The sequence below is a fragment of the Carassius auratus genome, chromosome 30 (assembly GCF_003368295.1).
Source record: "Carassius auratus strain Wakin chromosome 30, ASM336829v1, whole genome shotgun sequence".
NCBI lineage: Eukaryota > Metazoa > Chordata > Actinopteri > Cypriniformes > Cyprinidae > Carassius > Carassius auratus.
Genome location: NC_039272.1, coordinates 17,348,493 through 17,370,666, shown reverse-complemented (window position 1 = coordinate 17,370,666; position 22,174 = coordinate 17,348,493). Strand labels below are relative to the sequence as shown.

At 36.2% G+C, this 22,174-nt stretch overlaps 3 protein-coding genes across 4 annotated transcripts; 1 reads left to right on the top strand and 2 right to left on the bottom strand.

Annotated features, from left to right (window-relative positions):
• Window positions 1-4,881: 4,881 nt before the first annotated feature.
• arcn1a (archain 1a) lies at window positions 4,882-13,124 on the bottom strand. Its single transcript, XM_026211827.1, has 10 exons — window positions 12,967-13,124; window positions 10,799-11,062; window positions 10,041-10,220; window positions 9,443-9,642; window positions 9,191-9,355; window positions 8,319-8,484; window positions 7,825-7,972; window positions 7,612-7,720; window positions 7,247-7,451; window positions 4,882-6,441 (listed from the first exon to the last, which is right to left on the bottom strand). Exons 1-10 carry the CDS (start codon window positions 12,967-12,969, stop codon window positions 6,352-6,354), a joined length of 1,530 nt encoding a protein of 509 aa, XP_026067612.1. The 5' UTR covers window positions 12,970-13,124; the 3' UTR covers window positions 4,882-6,351.
• Window positions 13,125-13,962: 838 nt separating this feature from the next.
• On the top strand, window positions 13,963-21,229 carry hmbsa (hydroxymethylbilane synthase a). 2 transcript variants are annotated; one of them, XM_026211823.1, is made up of 14 exons: window positions 13,963-14,174; window positions 15,063-15,116; window positions 15,955-16,027; window positions 16,376-16,425; window positions 16,572-16,627; window positions 17,029-17,106; window positions 17,765-17,842; window positions 18,081-18,156; window positions 18,354-18,467; window positions 18,716-18,754; window positions 19,219-19,338; window positions 19,470-19,523; window positions 19,662-19,748; window positions 20,241-21,229. In XM_026211823.1, exons 1-14 carry the CDS (start codon window positions 14,148-14,150, stop codon window positions 20,409-20,411), a joined length of 1,077 nt encoding a protein of 358 aa, XP_026067608.1. In that variant the 5' UTR covers window positions 13,963-14,147; the 3' UTR covers window positions 20,412-21,229. The 2 variants fall into 2 exon arrangements, with proteins under 2 accessions (XP_026067608.1, XP_026067609.1); XM_026211824.1 differs by lacking the exon at window positions 13,963-14,174 and adding an exon at window positions 14,828-14,979.
• Window positions 21,230-21,315: 86 nt separating this feature from the next.
• On the bottom strand, window positions 21,316-21,986 carry h2ax (H2A.X variant histone). The gene has a single exon (XM_026211826.1). The coding sequence runs from the start codon at window positions 21,895-21,897 to the stop codon at window positions 21,469-21,471; it is 429 nt and encodes a 142-aa protein (XP_026067611.1). The 5' UTR covers window positions 21,898-21,986; the 3' UTR covers window positions 21,316-21,468.
• Between the last annotated feature and the right edge of the window lie 188 nt (window positions 21,987-22,174).

Here is a 22,174-nt window from a genome sequence, read left to right as displayed (position 1 = left end):
TGGTCAACACATGGCAAGCACACAAAGTTCGCTGCTAGATAACTTTCCATATTTCCATGCTGGACTGCTATCTTGGAATAACACGTGTGATATCAAAGCTAATCATTTTGGTCTCACTCATAAATTCTTTGACGGCAGGAACATGCGGCATTAATCTCTTGCAGCATTTTCCAACAGTCTAGTCACTTATTATAGTATCAGAGTAAAGCAACAAGGCGTCAGAAAGATTGACCACAGATCTCAGACCAGAAAACAGTCATAGTGCTTGCGTGGCAGAAATGCTTGAGATCAGAGCACTGTTTAAATCAGAATGTGTTTGTCAGATTTACGAGAAGAAAGACTGGGATTGTTTCACTGGCACAGTAGCATGAAAAAAAATGTCTTCATGTTCCTCAGAGCTGTCCAAGAGGGAGTGCAAAGTTCTTGCATTATGCACTTTTTTTGTTCCATTAGCAACCACTGGACACAAAATATCCACATTCAAGCAAGCATTTCCCGTCTTAGCCTGCCTATTTCTGTCAAATATTTCACACTTTCCTGCACACCACACAGATATGTCAGAACGGAGCATGACATCCACATTCTCCACTGCACCTGCACTCATACCACTTATTAAAGTCAGTATAAAATGAAAATGAACCCTGTCTATTTTGTAATTGCATGTTATGAATCATATTGTAAATGCTTCATCTATGTATGCATTTCATATTTATTCATTTTTATTTAATGTTTAATCCAAACGTCTTATCTTTCTTCTTTTTTGTTGTTTTCATCCACTCCGTTTCTTTTTCTCCTTCAGTGTTCAAGTAAACTTTTATACACTTCCTGCAATCTTGCATACATTAATATACAGTATCAAACTCTCAACAACTTTTTACTAATGCTTTTACTGTCTCACTACATCTTTCATCATTCCAGCAATGCATTAAACAAGGGGAAAACTGAAGCACGTTTTCAATGTGTCGCACAGGTGTCCAGAAATAGTATCGAATGTGTTTCCACATCTCATCACCAGATTATTTCATTTGACTGACCAGTGAGGAATTTTTACAACCATCTGTTAGTCAGCCTCTTTTAGTGAAAGAAGCTTTCCTGGTGTAAAAATGTGTCAGCAGACCCAGCACAGCCCTCCTGCATACACAGGCTTCTCATACACTGGTGGGCACAGTGCTGTCTCCACTGAGACAATAGTCTCATTGTCCATGCTTTAGGTCAGGGCCATTATTCCCATGCTGGTCCAGTGCAGCCAAATCATATTTGCCATGTAAGACCAGAATTCTCCATTACTCACATGTCCCATAACTAAAATGAAGAAGTGCGTTCATGTATGAGGTTATTCTTAACTCATAAAATAACATCATATCCATAGTGACATTTGCACTGTTTCTTTTTAAAGACAGCTTCCCTATGATATTTTGAAAGTTTGCCCTTTTCATTGGAAATCTCTTTGTCTCTTTCAGTTCCTTTTTCAATGATTCAAATAGACATGTGGTACAATGCAATATATATATATATATATATATATATATGTGTGTGTCTGTGTGTGTGTGTATATATATGAAGAGTACCAATGCAAAAGCCTCTAAAAGCCATCTTGGTCAAAAATGAGATATTGATACTGAGTGAATGCTCTCCACACATTGTATATGTTCATCAAGTACTTTCACTTTGAATGTACCATATACCAGCCTTAAACCATTCAGAAGTACCAATACTTACATAGAAACTAAAAAAAGGCTTAGAAACTGAAAAGTTCTAGCATATATATTTCTTAGTAACTTAAACCCACAGCTTCACTATTAGTAGAGTACTCTGCCAGGTAGAATTAATTCACTCAAGCAATCGCTCTCTAACTAATGCATTCATATAAATATAATCTTTACTGTGTAGCATTTTCTTTTTCTGATTTAGAATGAGCAGAAATCTGTGAGAAACATAACAACCCAAAGACAAAAGAACTGATAAAAATAAGCTGTTACAGCAACATTAGCTATGTGGGCAGCACTGTGTCATATGCCATAGCTGTTCACAAGGTGTTCAAGTCTCAGCTCCAGGTTCAGCCTTATTTGACCAATGACATCATCAGTGACTAGTTTTTTTATTTTTTATTAATTGGTTTAATTTGACAAATTGAAAGTGTTTTAAATGAATACAAGTAAAACCTCTAATAAAAAAATGAGTAAATAAATAAATAACAACAACAACAATGATAAATACTTTAAAACGTCAACAAATCCACCTCTGGTTCTGTTCACTTTACTTTTTAAGGAAAAGGTAAATGTTATTACCTAAATATACATATTAGTACCTAAATGGTACATTATAACCAAATTTTTAATTTTTTTTTTAATTAGTACAGCATTATTCTAAATGTATTCAGAAAACATCATCACACAAACCCAGCTGTCAATCAAAGCCTTACCTATGAGTTCAGATCCTAACTGTGTCCCATGTGTAATCCTGAGTGTTGAAAACAGCTGTCTTTCTAACTCAAGCTCACTTTAAGACACCTTAAACTCTGTGGAGCACCAGAGCAGGATGGACAAATTACATTCAGTACTAGAAATATCTTCCCTTTCTGTCCTGCACTATTCCCCCACCTACATGTTCGCTCTCTCCACCACTTTCTCTTTTTCCAGCCCTTATAGTCTCTCACACACTTCTTCCCTTCCTTCTTTTTTTCATTCTAATGCCACAAGGCAGTCTTTTATTCTCACAGCTGAAGAGCTCCTCACTTGTTCAGCCTCTGGAACGAGACACCCACCCTGAGCCCAGATCAGGAGAGAGAGAGAGAGAGAGAGAGAGAGAGAGAGAGAGAGAGAGAGAGAGAGAGAGAGAGAGAGAGAGAGATAGGGAGGAGTACAATAGGGGTGACTTATCGCCAAATACTGATGAAGAGATTTCAGAAATGGTGTCTCGTAAAATTAGATTTGTAATATCAGCATATTGGTATATGGAAGCAAGTCTTTTTTTGGTTCTCTCTCCCTCATGCCACTGATCCATTTCATTCTCTGTATAAAGAAATCTAATTCCCACAGCATAGTTGAACTCTGGCCAAGCCAGATAAGCAAAATGTGAAATTAAATTAAATTAAAATAAGCCAATAAAGCTGCCTTCTAAATACATTAAATTGCCCTCTGTAAAATGTCTTATGACAACAAACGGAAGAGAGAAAAAATGCAAATAAAGAAAGGCAAGAATAGATCACAAGGGTTTGTGGATACGGTAATATTACATTTCCTCTTTTAAAAAAAGAAATGGCTGTTGTCATATTCTGCATAATGTCTTAATTTAGTGTCCAAATGTTTAACAGCCTAAATACACATACATATGTAATAGTGGCTTTCCCCTCAACCCAATCCCAACCCAAACAAGCCCATGAGACATTCCACCAACGCATGTCTGGAGAGGACGTTGTGTGGGATGGAAGAGGGAAGGAAACTTTGGGGAAGTTTTCAAGGCTTTAAAGTTGCAAAGAACAGCGTGTGGACTCAAAATGCCAATGAACAAATCTGTCTTAAAATACTGATTGAGATGGGATATGATTGGACAAGTCATAAAACTACTGTGAATACAGGGTCACTGGGATATTTTGAAAACAGTACTGTAAGTGTATAAGGCAGGGTAGGAATATACTCATTGTGAGTTATCAAATATTTGTTTTTCCAAGTTTGAACATTGTTAAAATTAGACTTATTTTCCATTCGTTACTGTGTTGTCTAAGGAATCAATATTTAGACCAGCCACGGAATGTAATTTCGAGGTTAAACGCCCATTTGCCTCGTTTCTTTTCATCTTTCTTTCTCAAATATTTGCTCCCTTGTTATTCATCTGAAATCCACAACCAAATCATATGACCTGAGATACAGTAAATAGGATAGAAATCATTGCAAAAGAAAAAAATAACTACAACTTTACTTCCAAAGATGCACGGTGGCGTCAGTTGGGGTGAAGGTTTCCATTTCCACAAGACACAAGCCATCATGTGGAGAAGTTTATGGAACAAATGATGACCTCTGGTGGATGTGCAAAGGTATTTCGTTTAAATCTAAATAGTAAATCTAACCAAGCTCTGGTATTGACAACGTGGCTCGTTTCCCCCCCAGTTATAAGAAAATATATAATTTAGCATGCATTTGAACACATTACATAAAGTAAGTTGTCACAATGAAACAGAAAATTAGATAGTCTATAGGCTTTTCATATACACAGCTTTTTAGCAAAATTTAGAGAATAAGGACTATTCCTCAATTACAAATCAAAAGGAAACTTACTTGAAAGCGAACCCTTTTAGGGGCCATTGTGGTCCTTGGTTTGTAAACAAAAGGAAAATCCTTGGAAATGGTCTTAAAGAGTGGGATCAGTACAGACTGAACAAGATGAAGACTTCTGCAGCTCTTTCTGAAACTCAGCTGGATCCATTGTATTTCATCCAAAAAAGGAGGGATGAAAAATAACTAATTCCTGAACATGACAGATCAAAATTTTCATTTCCAAATGAGCATATAGACACCTAGATAAGAATAATCTCTTGATCATACAGGCCCTCAGTTCTCCTCCAGTCCTTCTAACTCTTGCATCACATATGTGAAGAGCACATCAAATATATCTGTTTCATCAACTCTCCACCCCTGGTTGTATGGTTAAAAAAAAAAAAAAAACCCAGAGGCATGATTCATTCAGTATCATAATTAAATACTGCGTAGTATGTGACTGGTTGAATACAGTAGTTATGTAATATTGGCTTATTTTATATATAGTTGAGTTATTCTAAAATCCGGTAAATTTAAAACATGTAATCCAAACCATATATGATTTAAACTGTAACCATTGTTTAAATGGCAATGCCCATTGTTGAAAAAAAGGACATATAACAAAATATATTTTCCTTTTAAAACTCTTTAATGATTTTTTTTTTATGTTTACACTGGAATGTTCTTTGTCATGAATCTCTAATTTGTTATTTTACAAGATTACAAAAAAAAAAATCTCTGATATCTTTATACCATTCCCCAATCCACATTATGATTCCATGAAAACCAAACAAAAAACAATGGGAAAAGGTCAACAAAAACATTTGAATACACCCTTCCCCTCATCAAAATATGTAGAGACATTCAAGGCATTACTGGGAACCAGGACAGCAAGGGAGACCTATTTTCTTCAGCGGGGTCCATTTGGAGTTGAGACTGAAGTATGGGGTGATGGCTCAGCAGGCTGGGTACCACTCATAATGCTGACAGGAGACCAGAGGTCCCTCCCTGAAGAACCTACTCACAATTACTGACAGTCAAAGAGACAGACATGATCCCGATCCTCCACTGAAGGGCACTAACAACTCATTTCAGATGGTGAGCAGGTTGCCTTCTAGTAAGAAAGTTCAAGCCTGACGTTTTTTTGCTTTCAATAGAAAACATGATATAAAGCAAACAGACTGAGCACTCATTTTTGAAGCAATACGTTTTTCTGACTGCAATTTCATCTTGAATGAAATCATCTCTCTGTATTACACATTTGTTAATGGCTTTAATGATGTTAATGTTTTTCCATTTGAATTGGTGGTCAAAATACTCTCAGTTGTCAATGATAAACTGAAAAAAAAAGAAAAAAAAAAAGGACTACAGACTTAATTCCCTTAAAGGCTAGCATTACTCCACTTAAAAAAAGAAAAAAAGGGGGAAACCAGGAGACCAGACAGCCAGTCAAGAGTTAGACAAGATCCACGCACAAACTTCTTAAGCATGTCAGATGTTAACAGCAGATGGAAACAGGAGATAAGATAAATAGTTTAGACAAAACAAGGAGTCTGAGTGCCAAAAAAAGAGACAAAACTGACAATGGAATGGAAGAAAAGGCTGTTAAAAGAAAGGTACAACAATTTTCTAGTGTTTCAAAAAAGTTAGCACGTTGAAAATAAATGTCTAGAACAACACAAAGTGGTAGATTGCAACATAACTGTACCCTTACAGAGGAGGTATACTGTATAAACCATCAATTCAAAAATATATTATAAATAAAGCTACACCAGCCCACTCCTTCCTTATACAGTCTCCATTTTAGCCCTAACCCTCACTGACTGGTTCGGCCACTAAAAAGAGGGTTGCTTTGTGAACCAAATTGGGTACAATTGGAGCCAATATTCTGAGCAAAGATTAAACTGACTTTGCTTTCTTTTACAGTGGGGAAAAAACTTTTATAAAAGTGAATGTACTGCTGAAGGTCTGAAGATGATAAAGATTGCATCGTCCCTCCTTTTATATGTCTCTCCCTTCTTTCTTTATATGAATATTTTCAGTCCATTTATCCACTCCTCTGTCAAGTTGGGTGTAATTTTGTTAGTGATGTTTCCTTTTACAATATTTCATATTTGTCGACCACAAATGACGTTTCTGTGGAGAACCGAACCGGGCTGTCCCCATCCACCTGAGACACCTTAGTGACCTGGGAGAAAAGAACATGAACAGAATGTAGATTCTATTGTCCACACGACATCCTTATCTATTAACTAATTTCAGTACTCTGTATCGAACAACACCTTAACTCAGGATTTAACAACTTTTGTCAGCTGAACCCCTTTGAGGTCAAATAATTTACTTTTAGTACCCCCAATGATTTAAAGGTAACATTTCAATTATTTAACAATATGTTCACATGTTCATGGTTCTCTGATACAAGTCAAGAGAAACAAGAACATGCCGTGTTTATAATTTTTTTCTTTTTTTTTTTGTGGCATTTTTATCATTTAAATGATTATTAAAGGGTTAGTTCACCTAAAAATTAAATATCATTAATTACTCGCCCTCATGTTGTTCCAAACCTGTAAGACCTTCATTCATCTTTGGAAGACAAATAAACATATTTGATGAAATCCAAGAGCTTTCTGATTCTTCACAGACAGTAATGCAACTATCATGTTCAAGGCCCAAAAGGCTAGTAAGGACATTGGTAAAATACGTCTCAAACAGTAATTTTTTGAAGCTATGAGAAATACTTTTTGTATGCAAAGAAAACAAATATAAAGACTTTATTCAACAATTTCTTCAAAAATATGGATTTTATCAAAAATATCTTAATTTGTCTTCTGAAGATAAACAAAGGTTTCATGGGTTAGGAACAACTTGAGGATGAGGAAAAAAATTATTTTTGGTTGAACTAAACCTTTAACTCTTCATCAATTCCTGAACTTCCTGCAGTTCCCTTAAGAACTCCAGTTCTGCCCTAAACTATAATTAACCTAATTTCTTACCTGAATGTCACAGTAGCTGCCCTTAGAGACAAAGGAGACATTGACAGGGAAAAAGTCATTGGGTTGACCAGGTATGCTGAATTCCAGGCTACCAGTCTTATTCTTCACATCAATCACGGGCAGACACCACTCCAGGACATTCCGTCTGCTGTCATGGCGATATTCTCCATCTAGATCACCAATCACAGGAGCTCCTACCCCTGAGCTGTGATGAAATTGTTGCAATAGACAAATGTCACTAACAAGCCTAACGATTTAAAGATACTTCATTACACACAGGGAAACAAGGTGCTTTAATATGCTAATAAATGTGTATAATGTGTGTGAATTACGGCCTGAACTAAAGCCTATGAATTTGTACTCACGGTACAGGGATTGAAATGACTAAATCATTGAGTTCCAGAGATTCATCCTGCAGCTCATACTCAATATTAACATCACAGCCACTACCACTCTCAGAGGGCCAGCAGTTTACTGCACAAACAGAAATTAAATGAGCATAAGTCAGGTGACACTAGTGGGGAGACGTAAGCTGTTAAAATGTACTGGTAACACTAAACCAGATGTTTAGCACTGACTTGTTAGTGGAATAAGAGCTTCATCTGTGGTCTGTAGCCTCCACTTCAGCACACCCACATCACTTTTCAGAGGGAAGGATTTGTCTGGGTTTTTCAGACCAATCACGGACTCTGCTGTGAAAAGTTTTTTATCCACATTTGGATGGGTCTACAAGGAAAAGGTTAGAAGAGTGTTACTAACATAAAACATTTTCTAAAGGTTTATTATCGTTTTCTCTTTTGTTTGTTTGTTTTAGAAAATACAGAAAGACATTTTTACTAGTTTTCTATTTTGGTTTGTATATTGTGGTTTAGCTTTTTCAATTAACTATTGTTTTTTATTAGTTTCAGTACTTGTTTACATACTGCAAATTACTTATAGCAGTACATTTAATTATTTTAAAAAATGCATCATATTCAGAATAATTCCAGACTGGGATCATTTGGGGTTTTCTTACAATTAGCCAATGCTGCTACATTTAGAAAAAAAAAAAGAAAAACAAGCAAAAATTTACCTGCAACTGCACTCCTCTCTTGTCATTATTGTTGACTTTCAGCCTAATTCGCCCATTTTTTTCATCAGAAACTCTGAGAGTAATCATACCAATCACTTCCATGTTTTGAAGGCCACCATCACGGCCACACGTGAGGGTGATCTTCTCCTCCACTCGCATATGCACACTGAAAATTAGACACAATTTGTTTTTTTGTTTGTTTTTTTTTTAGATTTAAAATCATCCTATACTAAGGTAAATCTTAGATTGTGCCTAATAATGCATTACATAGTTGTTAGTCTATACAGCAAAATAAAGTGATTTCTGGATTATCGCACTATGTCATGTAATATAAAAAAAAAAGAACATGAGTGGGTCACTGCAAACTATTTGATTGTCAAACTTGAAATCTGATTTACATGAGAAGACCACTGCTTAAATCCAGATTCAGTTACACTTAGAAAGTAGTGCTTATGGGTCTTCATTGTGTTGATGAATAAGTACTTTTTGATGAATAAGCAGCAGCAAAAACAGCCTTAGTGCTGAAACTGTACTTGACACACTGCTCAAAAAATGCTGCTACTGTTAACATGGGTGATGAAAAGACTATATACTGCTTACATGCTGCTAACATATATATAACATGAGATGTGAGGTCTTAATTTGAAACCAACTTAAGCAATTAGCAAAAAAAGATTTTAAATTGTCTATTTGAAAACCCTCAAAAAGAGGCATATTTGCAAAAAAGAAAAAAAAAAAAAAGAAAAAAGATTTTTAGTGCATTAAATGAAAAGCACTAAAACATTTTCATTAATTAAGATCACAAATGCCACTCATGTCCTACTGACTATACTCAGTATGATTCTTACATAAAAGCACTGAGATATCCTTACCTCTCTGTGTGGGTTGGAGGCGGCAGTGATTTGGATGCCTCTGATGGTCTTTTGCCTGTGCTGGGCAAGATGATATTCTCTCCCTCTGACTTTAGTTTGTCCACAAAGTCATCCACCTCCTTTCCTTTGCCAACCAATTTAAGCGCTTTACTTGGACCACTGGACCTAAAACAAAAAGGCATTAAGCTGCAGCCTCCTGTTTTTTTTTTTTCTTTTACATAATGCTGAAGTCTGTTAAGAGTATGACAGTACCTGACAGTTACAGGGGTGGGTTTGGGTTTCTCAGGCTCGATAAGTGTGTCTGTGATGATGGCTGAGTTGCTGCTGCTCATGCCCGAGCTGCCAAAACCACCAAAGCCTGGTCCCTTCTTTCCACGCTCAACATCACGCCTTATCTGCTGCAGCTCTTTAGCCTTCCGTCTCATCTCTGCCTTAGCCTCACGCTCCTGAGTCTGATGAACAATTAATTGTGCAGTTTAGAGTGGAGGAAATATGATTGATAGTAAATTACATTGCAAATAAAGCATGTAATTTATTGAGTTTCATCTGAGAGTCCTTGTCAGCATGTTATTTATAAACTACAAACACATGGCTGGGATCAGGGATGTTTAATTATGAAGTCCACACACAGCACCTTGTTTCACACTCTAGTAACGTATTGATCCTCCTCCTTTGCATCAGTGCCTATAGCTCAGCTAAATAAATTTTCTACAATGTTATATTATATACATTATATGCTGTAGACTTCTGGGGAATTGCCAAATTTGTTAAGTAGAAGAGATGGCAGCATGCTTTTAGACTTTTAATACACAAAGTGTGCTTTGCTACTCCTTAAGAAATGTCTTCCTACCTCTCTGACGGCACGGAACACCTTTTCCTCATGAGAGTCCATCTCTGTAAATGTCCGGATCTGGGCCAAGTTGACATTTTCTCTATAACCGAGGGCAACAATCTCATCGAAGGCGAAGATGAGGTCAAAGCAGTGCTCAGAAATCTCACTCTCCTCCAGTACACGACAATATTCAGGAATCTACCAAAAGATAAGAATAATGAACACATCAGTCAGCTTCCTCTGAGAACTCTGATATTAACAGAACAACCTACAATGATCACAGACAAGTTTCTATTTTACAAAAAAAAAAACAAAAAAAAACAAAAAAAACTCTACATCTGACCTACATAAAAATATAATAATTTCTTACTTTTTAAAGGTAGACATTTCCCTGTATGATACATCACATATAATTATAATTAGTATTTATAATTATATAATATTATTAAATAATTTTCTTCCCGAAACGTGAACACAGATTCATCAAGAAAAAAACTAAACCAAATAATTTGTCCATAAAATTAAATATATATATTTTTTTTTTTATGTATAAATAAAGCTGCGATAACCTCCCAGTGCTGAGTTACTGCATATCATGTGTCCACTATTCCCAGGGATATTGTCAAAAGCTTCAAATATTGACAATATTAAGAGGATTTAGCATTTCCAATTAATGTAGGCCTGTTACATTCTTATTATTATTGTTACTTTTAAGCTCCGAAAGGTGACATGTTTGCATCTCTGTTATTTCATCATGTATGCTGTTTTTATCATACCACACGTGAGAAGAGACGCAGTGTCTCCAGGTCCTCCAGTATGTTACTGTTCTTGGTGGTGACCAGCACCATGTAGAGCTTCTCCAGAGGCTGGTAGACATAGCGAACACTCTCAGTCTCCACAAATGTGTGTTGTTTGCCCGTGTTCATCAGTTTGGGGAAAGCAGCCAGCAGACCTTCTACTCTCGTCCTTGTCATCTCCACAAACTGCCGTGACACCAGGGCCTTACCTGCCTTGGTGCAGACTGCTGCCGCCAACAGCACCTGGAGAAGAGTTATTCAACAAGAATTTTAAGGAGCGTTTACAAAAATGCAGAAGTAATCTTCAGAGAGGAATGTGCAGAACGCTGCACACTACTTGGATGTATTGATGGAAAGAGGCCACTAAGATTCAATATTAACATTCCTTCCTAGAGCAAAACTGACACAACTTTACTTGGCTCTCATGTTTACCATACTTCATTCGTAATGTGTTTAACTTGAGAATAAAGCCTTTCTTAACTGCAAAGATGGAACCAATCTCCTATGAGAAAGTTGTTTCGTTTCACATAATCAACTGTCAGAACAGCCTTACTTTTGTGTGTTACGAAAGCAATCTGAATCAAATCAAAGAAATGCCTTATAAAACCAACAATGTGATTACATAACATGCAGGCTTCCCACACTTTCTGACCAATGGATTTCCATGATTCTTCCATTCATTTCTTATAAATAAATACAATAAATATGAACTAGAAAACACATTATACACAATGTGTTATCTCTAGCCAAATAATTAGGTTAGTATTGAGTAATAGAAAAAAAAAGATGATATTGACTACAGTAAATTCCAAGACTTTAACTAATTTAATGTATTTCAATGACTTCTCTGGTCTGGAAATAATACTTTTGTAATTAAGTGTTACTTCAAGGTTTTCAAAGACCATGGAAACCCTCAACATGAGACAGAAAAACTCGTCAAAGTAAGTGACAGAACGAAAGGGGTCCATTCATCATTACCATGACACTGATGGGATGAAGAGTTTTGTGGTCTGTTTAGCAAGATATTAAATTGTTCAAACTTAGATGCACTCATTGACTACGTGTTTGAATAGCGGCTACAAAATACTACAGTGCAACACTCTATGAGACAAGCTAGCTACTATTACAAAACACTGAGCAAACACTTTGTACAGAATTAATTCAATTCACCTTTATTTGTATAGCTCTTTTCACAATACATATTGCAGCTTTACAGGAAATTAAAGTTTCTACATTACATCTACGATAAGTTTATCGGTGATGACTATGTCAGGGGATGTCCATATGGCAGAAAAGTACAGTAAAGATCATGCAAGTATGATATCAACCTAACATTTCCATAAAACAACTGTACAAAAACTCGAATGAAAGTATGATGTCTCACACAATGCAGCTTCTATCCATCTACTCTTATTTTCTGCATGAAAACCTGAGTGGTTTCTTTCTTTCTAAAGCTCTCTATACTTGGGAAAATAAAATATTACAGTTCACTTCAATTGTTTCAATCCATCCGGTTCCAAATCATTTGACAGATATGAAGCAACACTTTGTCAAACCCATTTGCATAAGCACACATAGGCTACTAGTTGCAACTTTACCAAATTAGATAAAAATAAGAGAAAAAGTTTGAATTGATCTAAATGGTTGTTATGATAAATTGCAATATTTTAAAACTTTAATTAAGCCAGCAGCTTCAAGGCTAACACAATCTGACCACGTCAACGGATGTTACAAATGGGCTACATGGTTAGATATAGTCATTTGTCCATACTGTTATTAATCACGGACTTCATGACTGATTTGTTATCACAGACACGTTTAATGAGAAGCTGATACCGAAAGCTACAGGCCTGCAGTCTAGCGAGTATCTGACACTGATGTATAGCTCACTGCTCTTCATACTAACAACATACACTACTAGCGAGTTTTAACAGCTCAAGAAGCAACATTATACACAGACATTATCACCGAGCTAATTAACAATTTCAAAGTACGCTAAATTTGAAGTTTCTCTTGATTTAGCAAGCATATCGAGCAATAAATCAAGTATGCTATTCATTTCGTTAGCTAGCAGCAATCTCTCATGGAAACACCGGAACCCGTCGTCGAAATCAGCTGTTTGTACATGAACGAGTAAAAATACTTACCATTTTCAGTGTCTGATATGTTTTCTGCGTTTGATCTTATAAACGCCGTTTGTGTGGCTGTATAAATGATATCTGGAGAAAAATAAAACTGTTATTTGTGTGCAGTGCGCTGCTCCGCGATTCAATATGGCAGAAATGTAAGCCACGTCTCCAACCGGAAGTGGCTCGTCAGCGGGGTAAAAGGGCATTATATTATATTATATTATATTATATTATATTATATTATATTATATTATATTATATTATATTATATTATATTATATTATATTATATTATATTATATTGGAATTTTAGATACAGTATTAATTTTAAATAAATTATCATGTAGCCTATGTATATGTGGTTGTAACGAGTTTTTTATATTCTATGCAATATAATTTGTCATTAAATCCTTTTTATCTTTTTACGTACCCTTAAAAACTGCTCTGTTTCGCTGTTTCGTACATTGTTTTCTTGTTTTTACATTACGCATTTATTCATGTAGACGCTTTTATCCAAACGAGGAAAACAAAAGGCTACTACACATCATAAATAGAAGTGCTACCAATATTTTGGCATACGTATCTATGTATCTAATGGAAGTGACCGTGATCATCCTTGTGCCATTGAACGGAAGGGCCCTTGAAGTGGCCCGTGCGTACCATTATGTAGCAGGTTGGAATGTACCCGTGATAACGCAGCACAGTGTCCGTCGGCATAAAAAATATATATTTATATTTTTAAACGTTTTAAATATTAGTTTCCATATATTTAAAAACCGTTTCAAATATACAATGTATGTTTATAAACAGCAGTTATGCTAACAACAATAAAAATATATATCTGTCTATCTATCGGTCTACGTTTTCTGTCTGTCTTGCATTAAAATGCTTTGTACATTTTATTTGAAGTCATTATAACTCAATTTAAAACAATATTTGGGGACATGAGTTTCGTTGGGTTTAAGTATGCGCTGTGTGGCGCTGCATGACGTGCATGAACACACTCGCCGACCGGCGTGTTCTTGGCAGACGGAAGTTAAGTATCGTTCTCGTCTAGGTCACGCAGGAATCTGGTCACGAGTTTGAGGTAACAGTTGGAAATTCTCTAAACCAGCCATCTAACCAAAACAACTGTGCCAATGAGTGAAAAATCTTGACGATACAGTTCGGGGAACACATCGTTCCACTTTCACAGCGGAAATGTCAGGGAACGGTAGTATTTCTCAAGTAAGTGCAACTACTAACGTTACATGATTTAACGCAACTGCCACATTAGTGATATTTTATTGGTTCGGTGAACTGCCATTTCAAACGTTCTGTCTTTCTATTGGAGGATGGAGAGAGAAATAGGCGGGTGTTGAAACCATGTGGATCCATTGAGCAAATATGGAATTTTGCATTTAGGACTGATGTAAAAAACGTTGAATGTATTTTATACCTATGTTTGACAAATGATCCACTTTATTGTAGGGAGTCATACTTTAAAGGACATTCTGACGACAAGTGCGTCGATGATGTAGCGATTGATTAAGGATAAATGCACGCTATCTTAATCAAGATTATCTCTTATTTTGTTCAGTGTAGTTAGATGCTAGTTCTCTCAATGCACGGGTCTGATAGCCAAGCCTTTTAAAAAGAGAAATTGAAATTTCACATTATGTAATAAAAAATGTAATTTTATTAGAATCATGGTTTAAGCAGCCAGTATACAGCTTGTCTGTTCTAGTCTCATCTGTCATAATGTTTTCTGAACATGAACATCCGAATAAAAAATAGCGTTGTTGTGAAACAACTGGTCAAACTGCGGTCAGCATATATCTGACCCGCAACTAGATGCATTATCAGCTCTGCCCAGAAACACAGGGTGTGGGGAATGCAAGGACACTGTATAGAAGAAGAAAAGCCCTCCACCAGTTGCTCATTCATTCAGTCAGTCATTCATCAGGCCTTGGACCTGACACATCTTCTTCTGTAGCCTGAGCTGTAAAAAGTGTCTGCAAATAATATGGAAGGACCATTCAAGTATATTAAAGTGAGAGTATGATGAAACCACTTTTGCTGTAAGAGTTGAGGTGAGCATTATTATGAAATCTAGTGATATTTTCTATCTTTCAGGAAGGAAATGGGAAAGTCAGCAGAGTTATTCGCATGGGAACAAGGAAGAGCCAGGTAATGTTTCTTGAGGCATTCAGCTATGCTGTTTTAAAATGTATTCATAAATTTGTTCATCTTCCAGTGAGAGCATTTTCTGCACTTAACTTTAACACTGTATTTAATATTTAACATTTATTGTTTGAATAGATTATAATGAACTATAACCATTTTTAAACTTTGAAAAACACATAAAGTGTGTGAAATTTTTTAGATATAAAATGTATTTAGAAATGTTGGTTTATATAGTACATTACCTAATAATCTGATAAGCATTTTATAAAGGAATTTTAGTTTAATAAAATATGCATTTTTAATGACACAATTCCCCTGAGAAAATATAGCTTCTTTTTTTTTTCATTGTGGGTCACTTGGTTGGCTGAGGGTCCCACACACTGTACAGGCTGAAAGCACTTGGCATGTACCCTTCTTGTAGATTTTCTTTATTGCAAGCTCAAATGAAATGATAAAAGGAGTCAGTTAAGTCTAAAATAGTGAATAAATGCTGTTTAAATTGAATTAAGAGTATATAGAAATCGATTCTAGAATTAGATATGCTCTAGGGAATCGTTAAAAATTGAGGGTAGATAACAAAAGGGAAATGGGTGTGAAATGCATGTGCTTTTAATCAGATAGAAACAGCCCCTGAGTGTCACCATATTGATTGCTGGGAGTGACTGCTAACATTTTATCATGAAAGTTATGACAAAGAGGATCTTCAAAAGCACCTTATCAGTGAGCCACTCTCTGAGTAAATCTGTTCATGCTTTTGCATCATATATTGCACTGGAACTTTATGACATTGATGAAATCACATTTTTGTATCTTCAATAATGAGGTTGTGTGTGTCTCTCAGCTGGCTCGCATTCAAACCGACAGTGTGGCCGGCAGACTGAAAGAGCTTTATCCAGACATTCATCTAGAAATAGGTGAGGACAGTTTGCCTGCTATAATTTGCATGAATTCCCTCTACATTAACTGTTTTGTATTTGTTGTATCTTTTAATCAGATGCATAGATTTTAATCTGTTTAATCCACACACACACACACACACACACACAGACAGACACACACACACACACGTTTTCTTGTCCTCATGCACTCACTGCTTGTCTAAGAACAGAGAGCGATTGTGTTTTGCTGAGAATGTGTAATCTATACGACTGCTTCACTGCTGAATCCTACTGTCTGTGTCAAAAGACATGAATGATGATGTCAGAATAGGAGCCAGTGCACAACTATTCAGCCCTCAACCTTTTTGTCTGCGTGCTTTTCAGTTGCCATGTCTACAATTGGGGACAAAATCCTGGACACTGCATTATCAAAGGTAGAATTCCATGCTCAATTTCATGTGCCATTATGTCAGGTTTTGGTCGGAAGAAATGCCCTTGAACTTTTGTGTGCTGCCCAACAAGTACAAATCCATTATCAAATGTGTCAGACTGACCATGTTTTAAACCTGTACTTTCTTAGATTGGCGAAAAGAGCCTGTTTACCAAAGAGCTGGAGAATGCCCTCGAGAGAAATGAGTAAGTATGAGGATTCAAAACTGTGCTTCTGTTAGGACACTGATGCTAAGTATGTTCTCGTGGCATTTTATATGAAGGTCTTCCCTCAAAAAATGGACTTGTTCAGTTGATTATGCCGTAATGTGCTTTAGATCGACTTTCAGTATTACTGATATTACATATTGAATACCTCAGTCTTATTTTCTCTTGGACATTTTGCTTGTATTACTGTTCAATCCCTGTTCTACTGGTTTCCAACACTCTCCATCAGAGGATGTGAATGCAGGACTCTTAGACTTGATTCTACCTGTTGATGTTTTTTTTAAATAAACCTTATTTAAGCATGTAACATTGTAGAACAATATTTTTCCTCTAGTGTGTGGGTTGGTGATTTGTCTTATTTTTATTTATTTACTCATTAGAGTGGATATTGTGGTGCACTCTCTTAAGGATTTACCTACCTCATTGCCCCCTGGATTCACTATTGGAGCCATTCTTCAGTAAGCACCACAACCTCAACATCTAACAAATATTTGTTTTGTTTTCTGATTAATTATTAATTTAATTTAAATTAATAATATTTAATATTTTTGAAAGAATTCTCTTATGCTCATCAAGGCTGCATTTATTTGCTGGAAAATACAGTGGAACACTAATATTTTAACATATTAAAATAATGTAAAGTATAGGGATTTGCTGATCTGGATTTTTGTGCACCTGATCTGATCTGAGTATTGTAACATATTATAATAATGTAAAATTAATAACTCTTTACTGTTTTAATATATTTCATTAAAATGTATTTTTCAGCAGCACTACTAATTGAGAAAATTACATCTTAAAATATGTTGTAAATACAACATTAACTTTAAGTTGTACAAATATTTCACAGTTTTTTATAAAAATAAATGCAAATAAATGATTATGAGAATCTTAAAGAAAAAAAAAACACACAAAAACTACTTAATCCAAAAATTTGACCGGTAGTGTAAATATCTATTTAATTAATGGTCTCAGTTAATAGTTTTTAATATTATTTATTTTTTAAGTAATTTTTTTTAATTGCATATTTATGACTTCTTACCAAAAGGCACTGTAGTATGTAGTTTAAAAAGCTGTTTGAGTGGTGAGTGATTTGTTGTGTGTGTTTTTGTGAAGGAGGGAAAATCCCCATGATGCAGTGGTGCTTCATCCAAAGAATGCTGGACTTACCCTAGACAGCTTGCCAGAGAAGAGGTGAGCTCTGTATTTTTTAACCATCTTGTCATGCCAAATAAAAAGTGCCAGCATCTATCCTCCAGAATTTGATCGATGACCCAATAATCAAGGAAGATCAGTGGATTTTATGGTGTTTGAATTTAATTCAAAATCTCCATTCTCCCATAGATGTCATGTTTCGACAGCTATGTGCAGTTATGTAACCAAAGTTGTCAAAGACGCTTTTAAACCTCTAACTCTCTCTTTTTTTTCCCAGCGTGATTGGCACAAGTTCACTTCGCAGAGCAGCTCAGCTGAAGAAACGATTCCCTCAACTGGAGTTTGAAAATATTGTATCCTGCCCTTTCCTTTCCTTTTGCGTCGGTGGATGTTTATATATTATTAATGGCAGGAGCTTTATCATTGATTTTGATGGACTGCCAACGCAAGCACATATTTCCTGGGTATTTGTTACACCAGCCAGTCTCCCTATACTGTATATAGCATTTTAATGGTACTAGAGTCTTCCACCTTGACCTTACTGCTATAGAGAGGGAACCTAAACACCCGTCTGAAGAAGCTGGATGAAAAGGATGACTATGCTGCCATTATTCTGGCCGCAGCAGGCCTTAAACGTATGGGCTGGGACAGCAGAATCAGTCAGGTACAATAAAATCACAATTGTAGTTTTCTTAACGAAAGCTGAAAAAAAGAAAATGTTGATATAAAATATATATATATATATATATATTAAAAATTAGGACCTTATATTAAGTTCTTCTAATAGATTTCATATGAGACATGATAAGGGTGTGCTAACCACTATTTTGAATATGGAAGTTTCTGTTGAATAGAGCAATGTTTATAGATTTATTTATAGTGTATTTATAGTATCCGTTGTATGAATTGCAGATTCTGGGCCCTGAAGATTGCATGTATGCTGTTGGCCAGGTAAGTAACTGACAAATTACATTAGGTTTTCATGCATTAAATTTAGTAGCAAATATTTGTCAGAGTTTATATCCGTCATGGTGTGTACTTATTATTGTATTGTTCATACTGTTGTTCATGCGAGAAAATAAGCACCTGCAGCTGCAAGCTTAACAGTTAACACTAAAGGAAACACCTGTGTAACAAATTATGTTAACGGTCGAAGCCATGATAGTGCAGTTATATGGTACATGTTGCATGCACAGCTTCTGGGGGTTTTATGATAGTAAATGTAAGAGTTTTTAGACCAAGTAAAGACAATTTAGTAAATGCATTGAATGGAATAAAATGCATATAATACATGAAAAATAATGCTTTATTTTTGATCAGACTGCTCTCTATGCATACTCACTGTAACTTTAACCTCCAGAAGTGTGTCCTTAGTAAATAGTCTGTAAATAAACAGAAATGTGCCTTCTCATCAGGGAGCACTGGCAGTGGAAGTCAGAGCACAAGATAAAGACATTCTGGAAATGGTGTCTGTCTTGTGTCATCCAGACACAGTGCTGCAGTGCATCTCAGAGAGAGCTTTTCTCAAGCAGCTGGTGGGTTTCTTTACACACATGAACATGAACTCAGCTCTCATTGTATTTGGTTCATATCAGTTTGACCGGATGGCATTCTGTGTAGTTTAATGGTTTTAATACTGCTCTTCATACCCTTTTTCTACTTTCAGGAAGGAGGCTGCAGTGTTCCTGTTGCTGTGCATACAGAAGTGAAAGGGTCCATGGTAAAGAGGCAAAATTAAAACTGTATTTACAGACCTTCAGTGGAATGTTATTATGCTACTTCACACAATGCAAATCTGAATAAATGTTGATGTTTTGTTTGTATAGCATAGACTGAATGATCTTGTTTCTGGTTTCAGCTGTATTTGACTGGAGCAGTTTATAGTTTGGATGGAGCTGATTGCTTGAAAGACACTATGCAGACGGTTGTGGAAATTGACAATAAAGTAAGTATTAAATATACATGCAGATGAAAGTTTGGGGTCCGTATTATTTTTTTAATTAGCAAGAATGCATTAAATTGATCCGTGACAAGAGGTTGTTACAAAAAAAACTTTTTTGAACTTTTTATTCATCAAAGTATCATGGAGAAAATTTTTTCATGGTTTCCACAAAAATATGAAGCAGCTACTGTTTGCGACATTCATGATGAGAAATCAGCATATGAGAATGATTTCTGAAGGAACATGTAACACTGAAAACTGGAGTAATGGTGCTAAAAAATTCAGATCCTAAAATATATACAAATATAAAATTATATTTTAACTACTATTTTTACTGTATTTCGATTAAATTAATGCAGCCTTTGTGAGCATGTGGATTCTTTCAGAAACAAATCTTACCAACCCCAAACTCTTGAATGTCAATGTATTCACAATTTTACAGCCTTCTGTATTATTTACAGAATTATAACTTTTATTCCAACTTATTTCTTTCAGGTGAGCGAGAGTGCACAGGAGTGTGTACACGTTGGAGTCACTGCCAACTGTGTATCATCATCAGCCCTCGAAGCTGCTGAGAAACTGGGAATGGATCTGGCAAATGCTCTCCTTAATAAGGGAGCCAAAGACATTCTCACAACAGCCAGGAAACTAAATGATGCTCGATAGCTGGCTTTTTAAATTTTGTGCACTGGAATATGACTTAGTTTTGGAACTTTTGACATGCTGTTAACTTGGATAAACAATACTCTCAACTGTATGCTCTACAGCCGAATCTCCAGAGCTTAAATACAAACTTGATTGGCTGTATAAATCTGTATGTAAAAACAACCAACAAATCATTTCAGATACTATGCCTCAGTTTAACAATGTGACAGCACCAATTTTCATCTCAGCTGCTGGTTCATACAAAAGACACTGTTGTTTTCTACTGTTGTGACTACCATCATCTCTTCTCAGGCACAGAATTCTGGAAGAATTCATTCTGATGGTCTTTCACTTCTAATGATGTCAGACTGCCGCCTTTATCTATGAACCGTTTGATAATGACGTGGTCAGAATAGCTACCTTTAATATCTGGCCATGGTGTTAAATTAAGAATAGAGTACATTTGATCTTTGTGTACCTCTCACAAATTATGGCATTTTTATTTAACAGCACATCCTCTTTTTTATATATATATACACGATGCATTTTAAGAATGCAGAATATTCATTAAATCACAATAATGAGGTGCTAAGATGTATTTTCTTAAGAACTTGGGTTCCATACAAGGTTTTTTTTTACCAAGTAGACAATTTAAAGAAAAATGTTTGTTAACAGTTTTAGGTCTAGAATATTTGTTATATAGGTTTGATCCAACAATGTGCCTTCTCAAGACGTAATTAAATTAACCAGCAAATTGTTTGACCTACAAATGTTTGTTAATTCCCGCTATTATATATCAATATGAAAGTGTACACTGTAATAAAAAAAAAACAAATTAACTTCACCGTTATTACTTTCTTCCTCCCCGTTGATCACGTGTAAAATTATTCCGAACTCATAACACACAAAAAAGAAACTTTGTTTGAATTAAAAAAAAAGACCGTTTAATATGCAAAAGTTCTCCCTCTATACAGACTTCGACCAGAATTCAAAACACAAGGAACGTTAGCTCTTTTCTGAGTAATTGGGTGGCCCTTAAAAGGGCCTTTGGGTGAGTTAACTCAGTTCAGCGTAGTTTTTAATACTCCTGTGACTGGGAAGAACCCTTCTTTCCCGATTTGCCGGTGCTTTGGACAGCCTGGCCAGTCTTCTTAGGCAGCAACACGGCCTGGATGTTGGGGAGAACACCTCCCTGGGCGATGGTCACTCCCCCGAGCAGTTTGTTCAGCTCCTCATCGTTACGGACGGCCAACTGAAGATGGCGAGGAATGATACGGGTCTTCTTGTTGTCTCTTGCAGCGTTTCCCGCCAACTCGAGGATCTCAGCTGTGAGGTACTCTAAAACGGCAGCTAGATAGACGGGAGCACCAGCACCAACTCGTTCAGCGTAGTTGCCTTTACGCAGGAGACGATGCACACGGCCGACGGGGAACTGCAGACCAGCACGGGAGCTGCGAGTCTTAGCCTTGGCGCGGGCTTTTCCTCCGGTTTTGCCTCTTCCAGACATGTTCTTTCGAGATAATTCTCTTCTCAGAGTGTAGAAGAAATCAGTAAGGTAATCTGTGGAGTTGGTGCAGTATTTAAGGACTGACTGAACGAGATCTGTATGATCCCGCCTATTGTCGCGATTGGATACGCGCAGCGAAGCACGGCCCTGATTGGCTGTTAGAGCTAACCATAGAGCGGATGTATTCTCCTATTGGCTTAAACTTGTTGTGCATAAACAGCGCAAACTAACGAACCAATCCGAGGGCATCTAAATGTGCGCGATCTGATTGATTCGT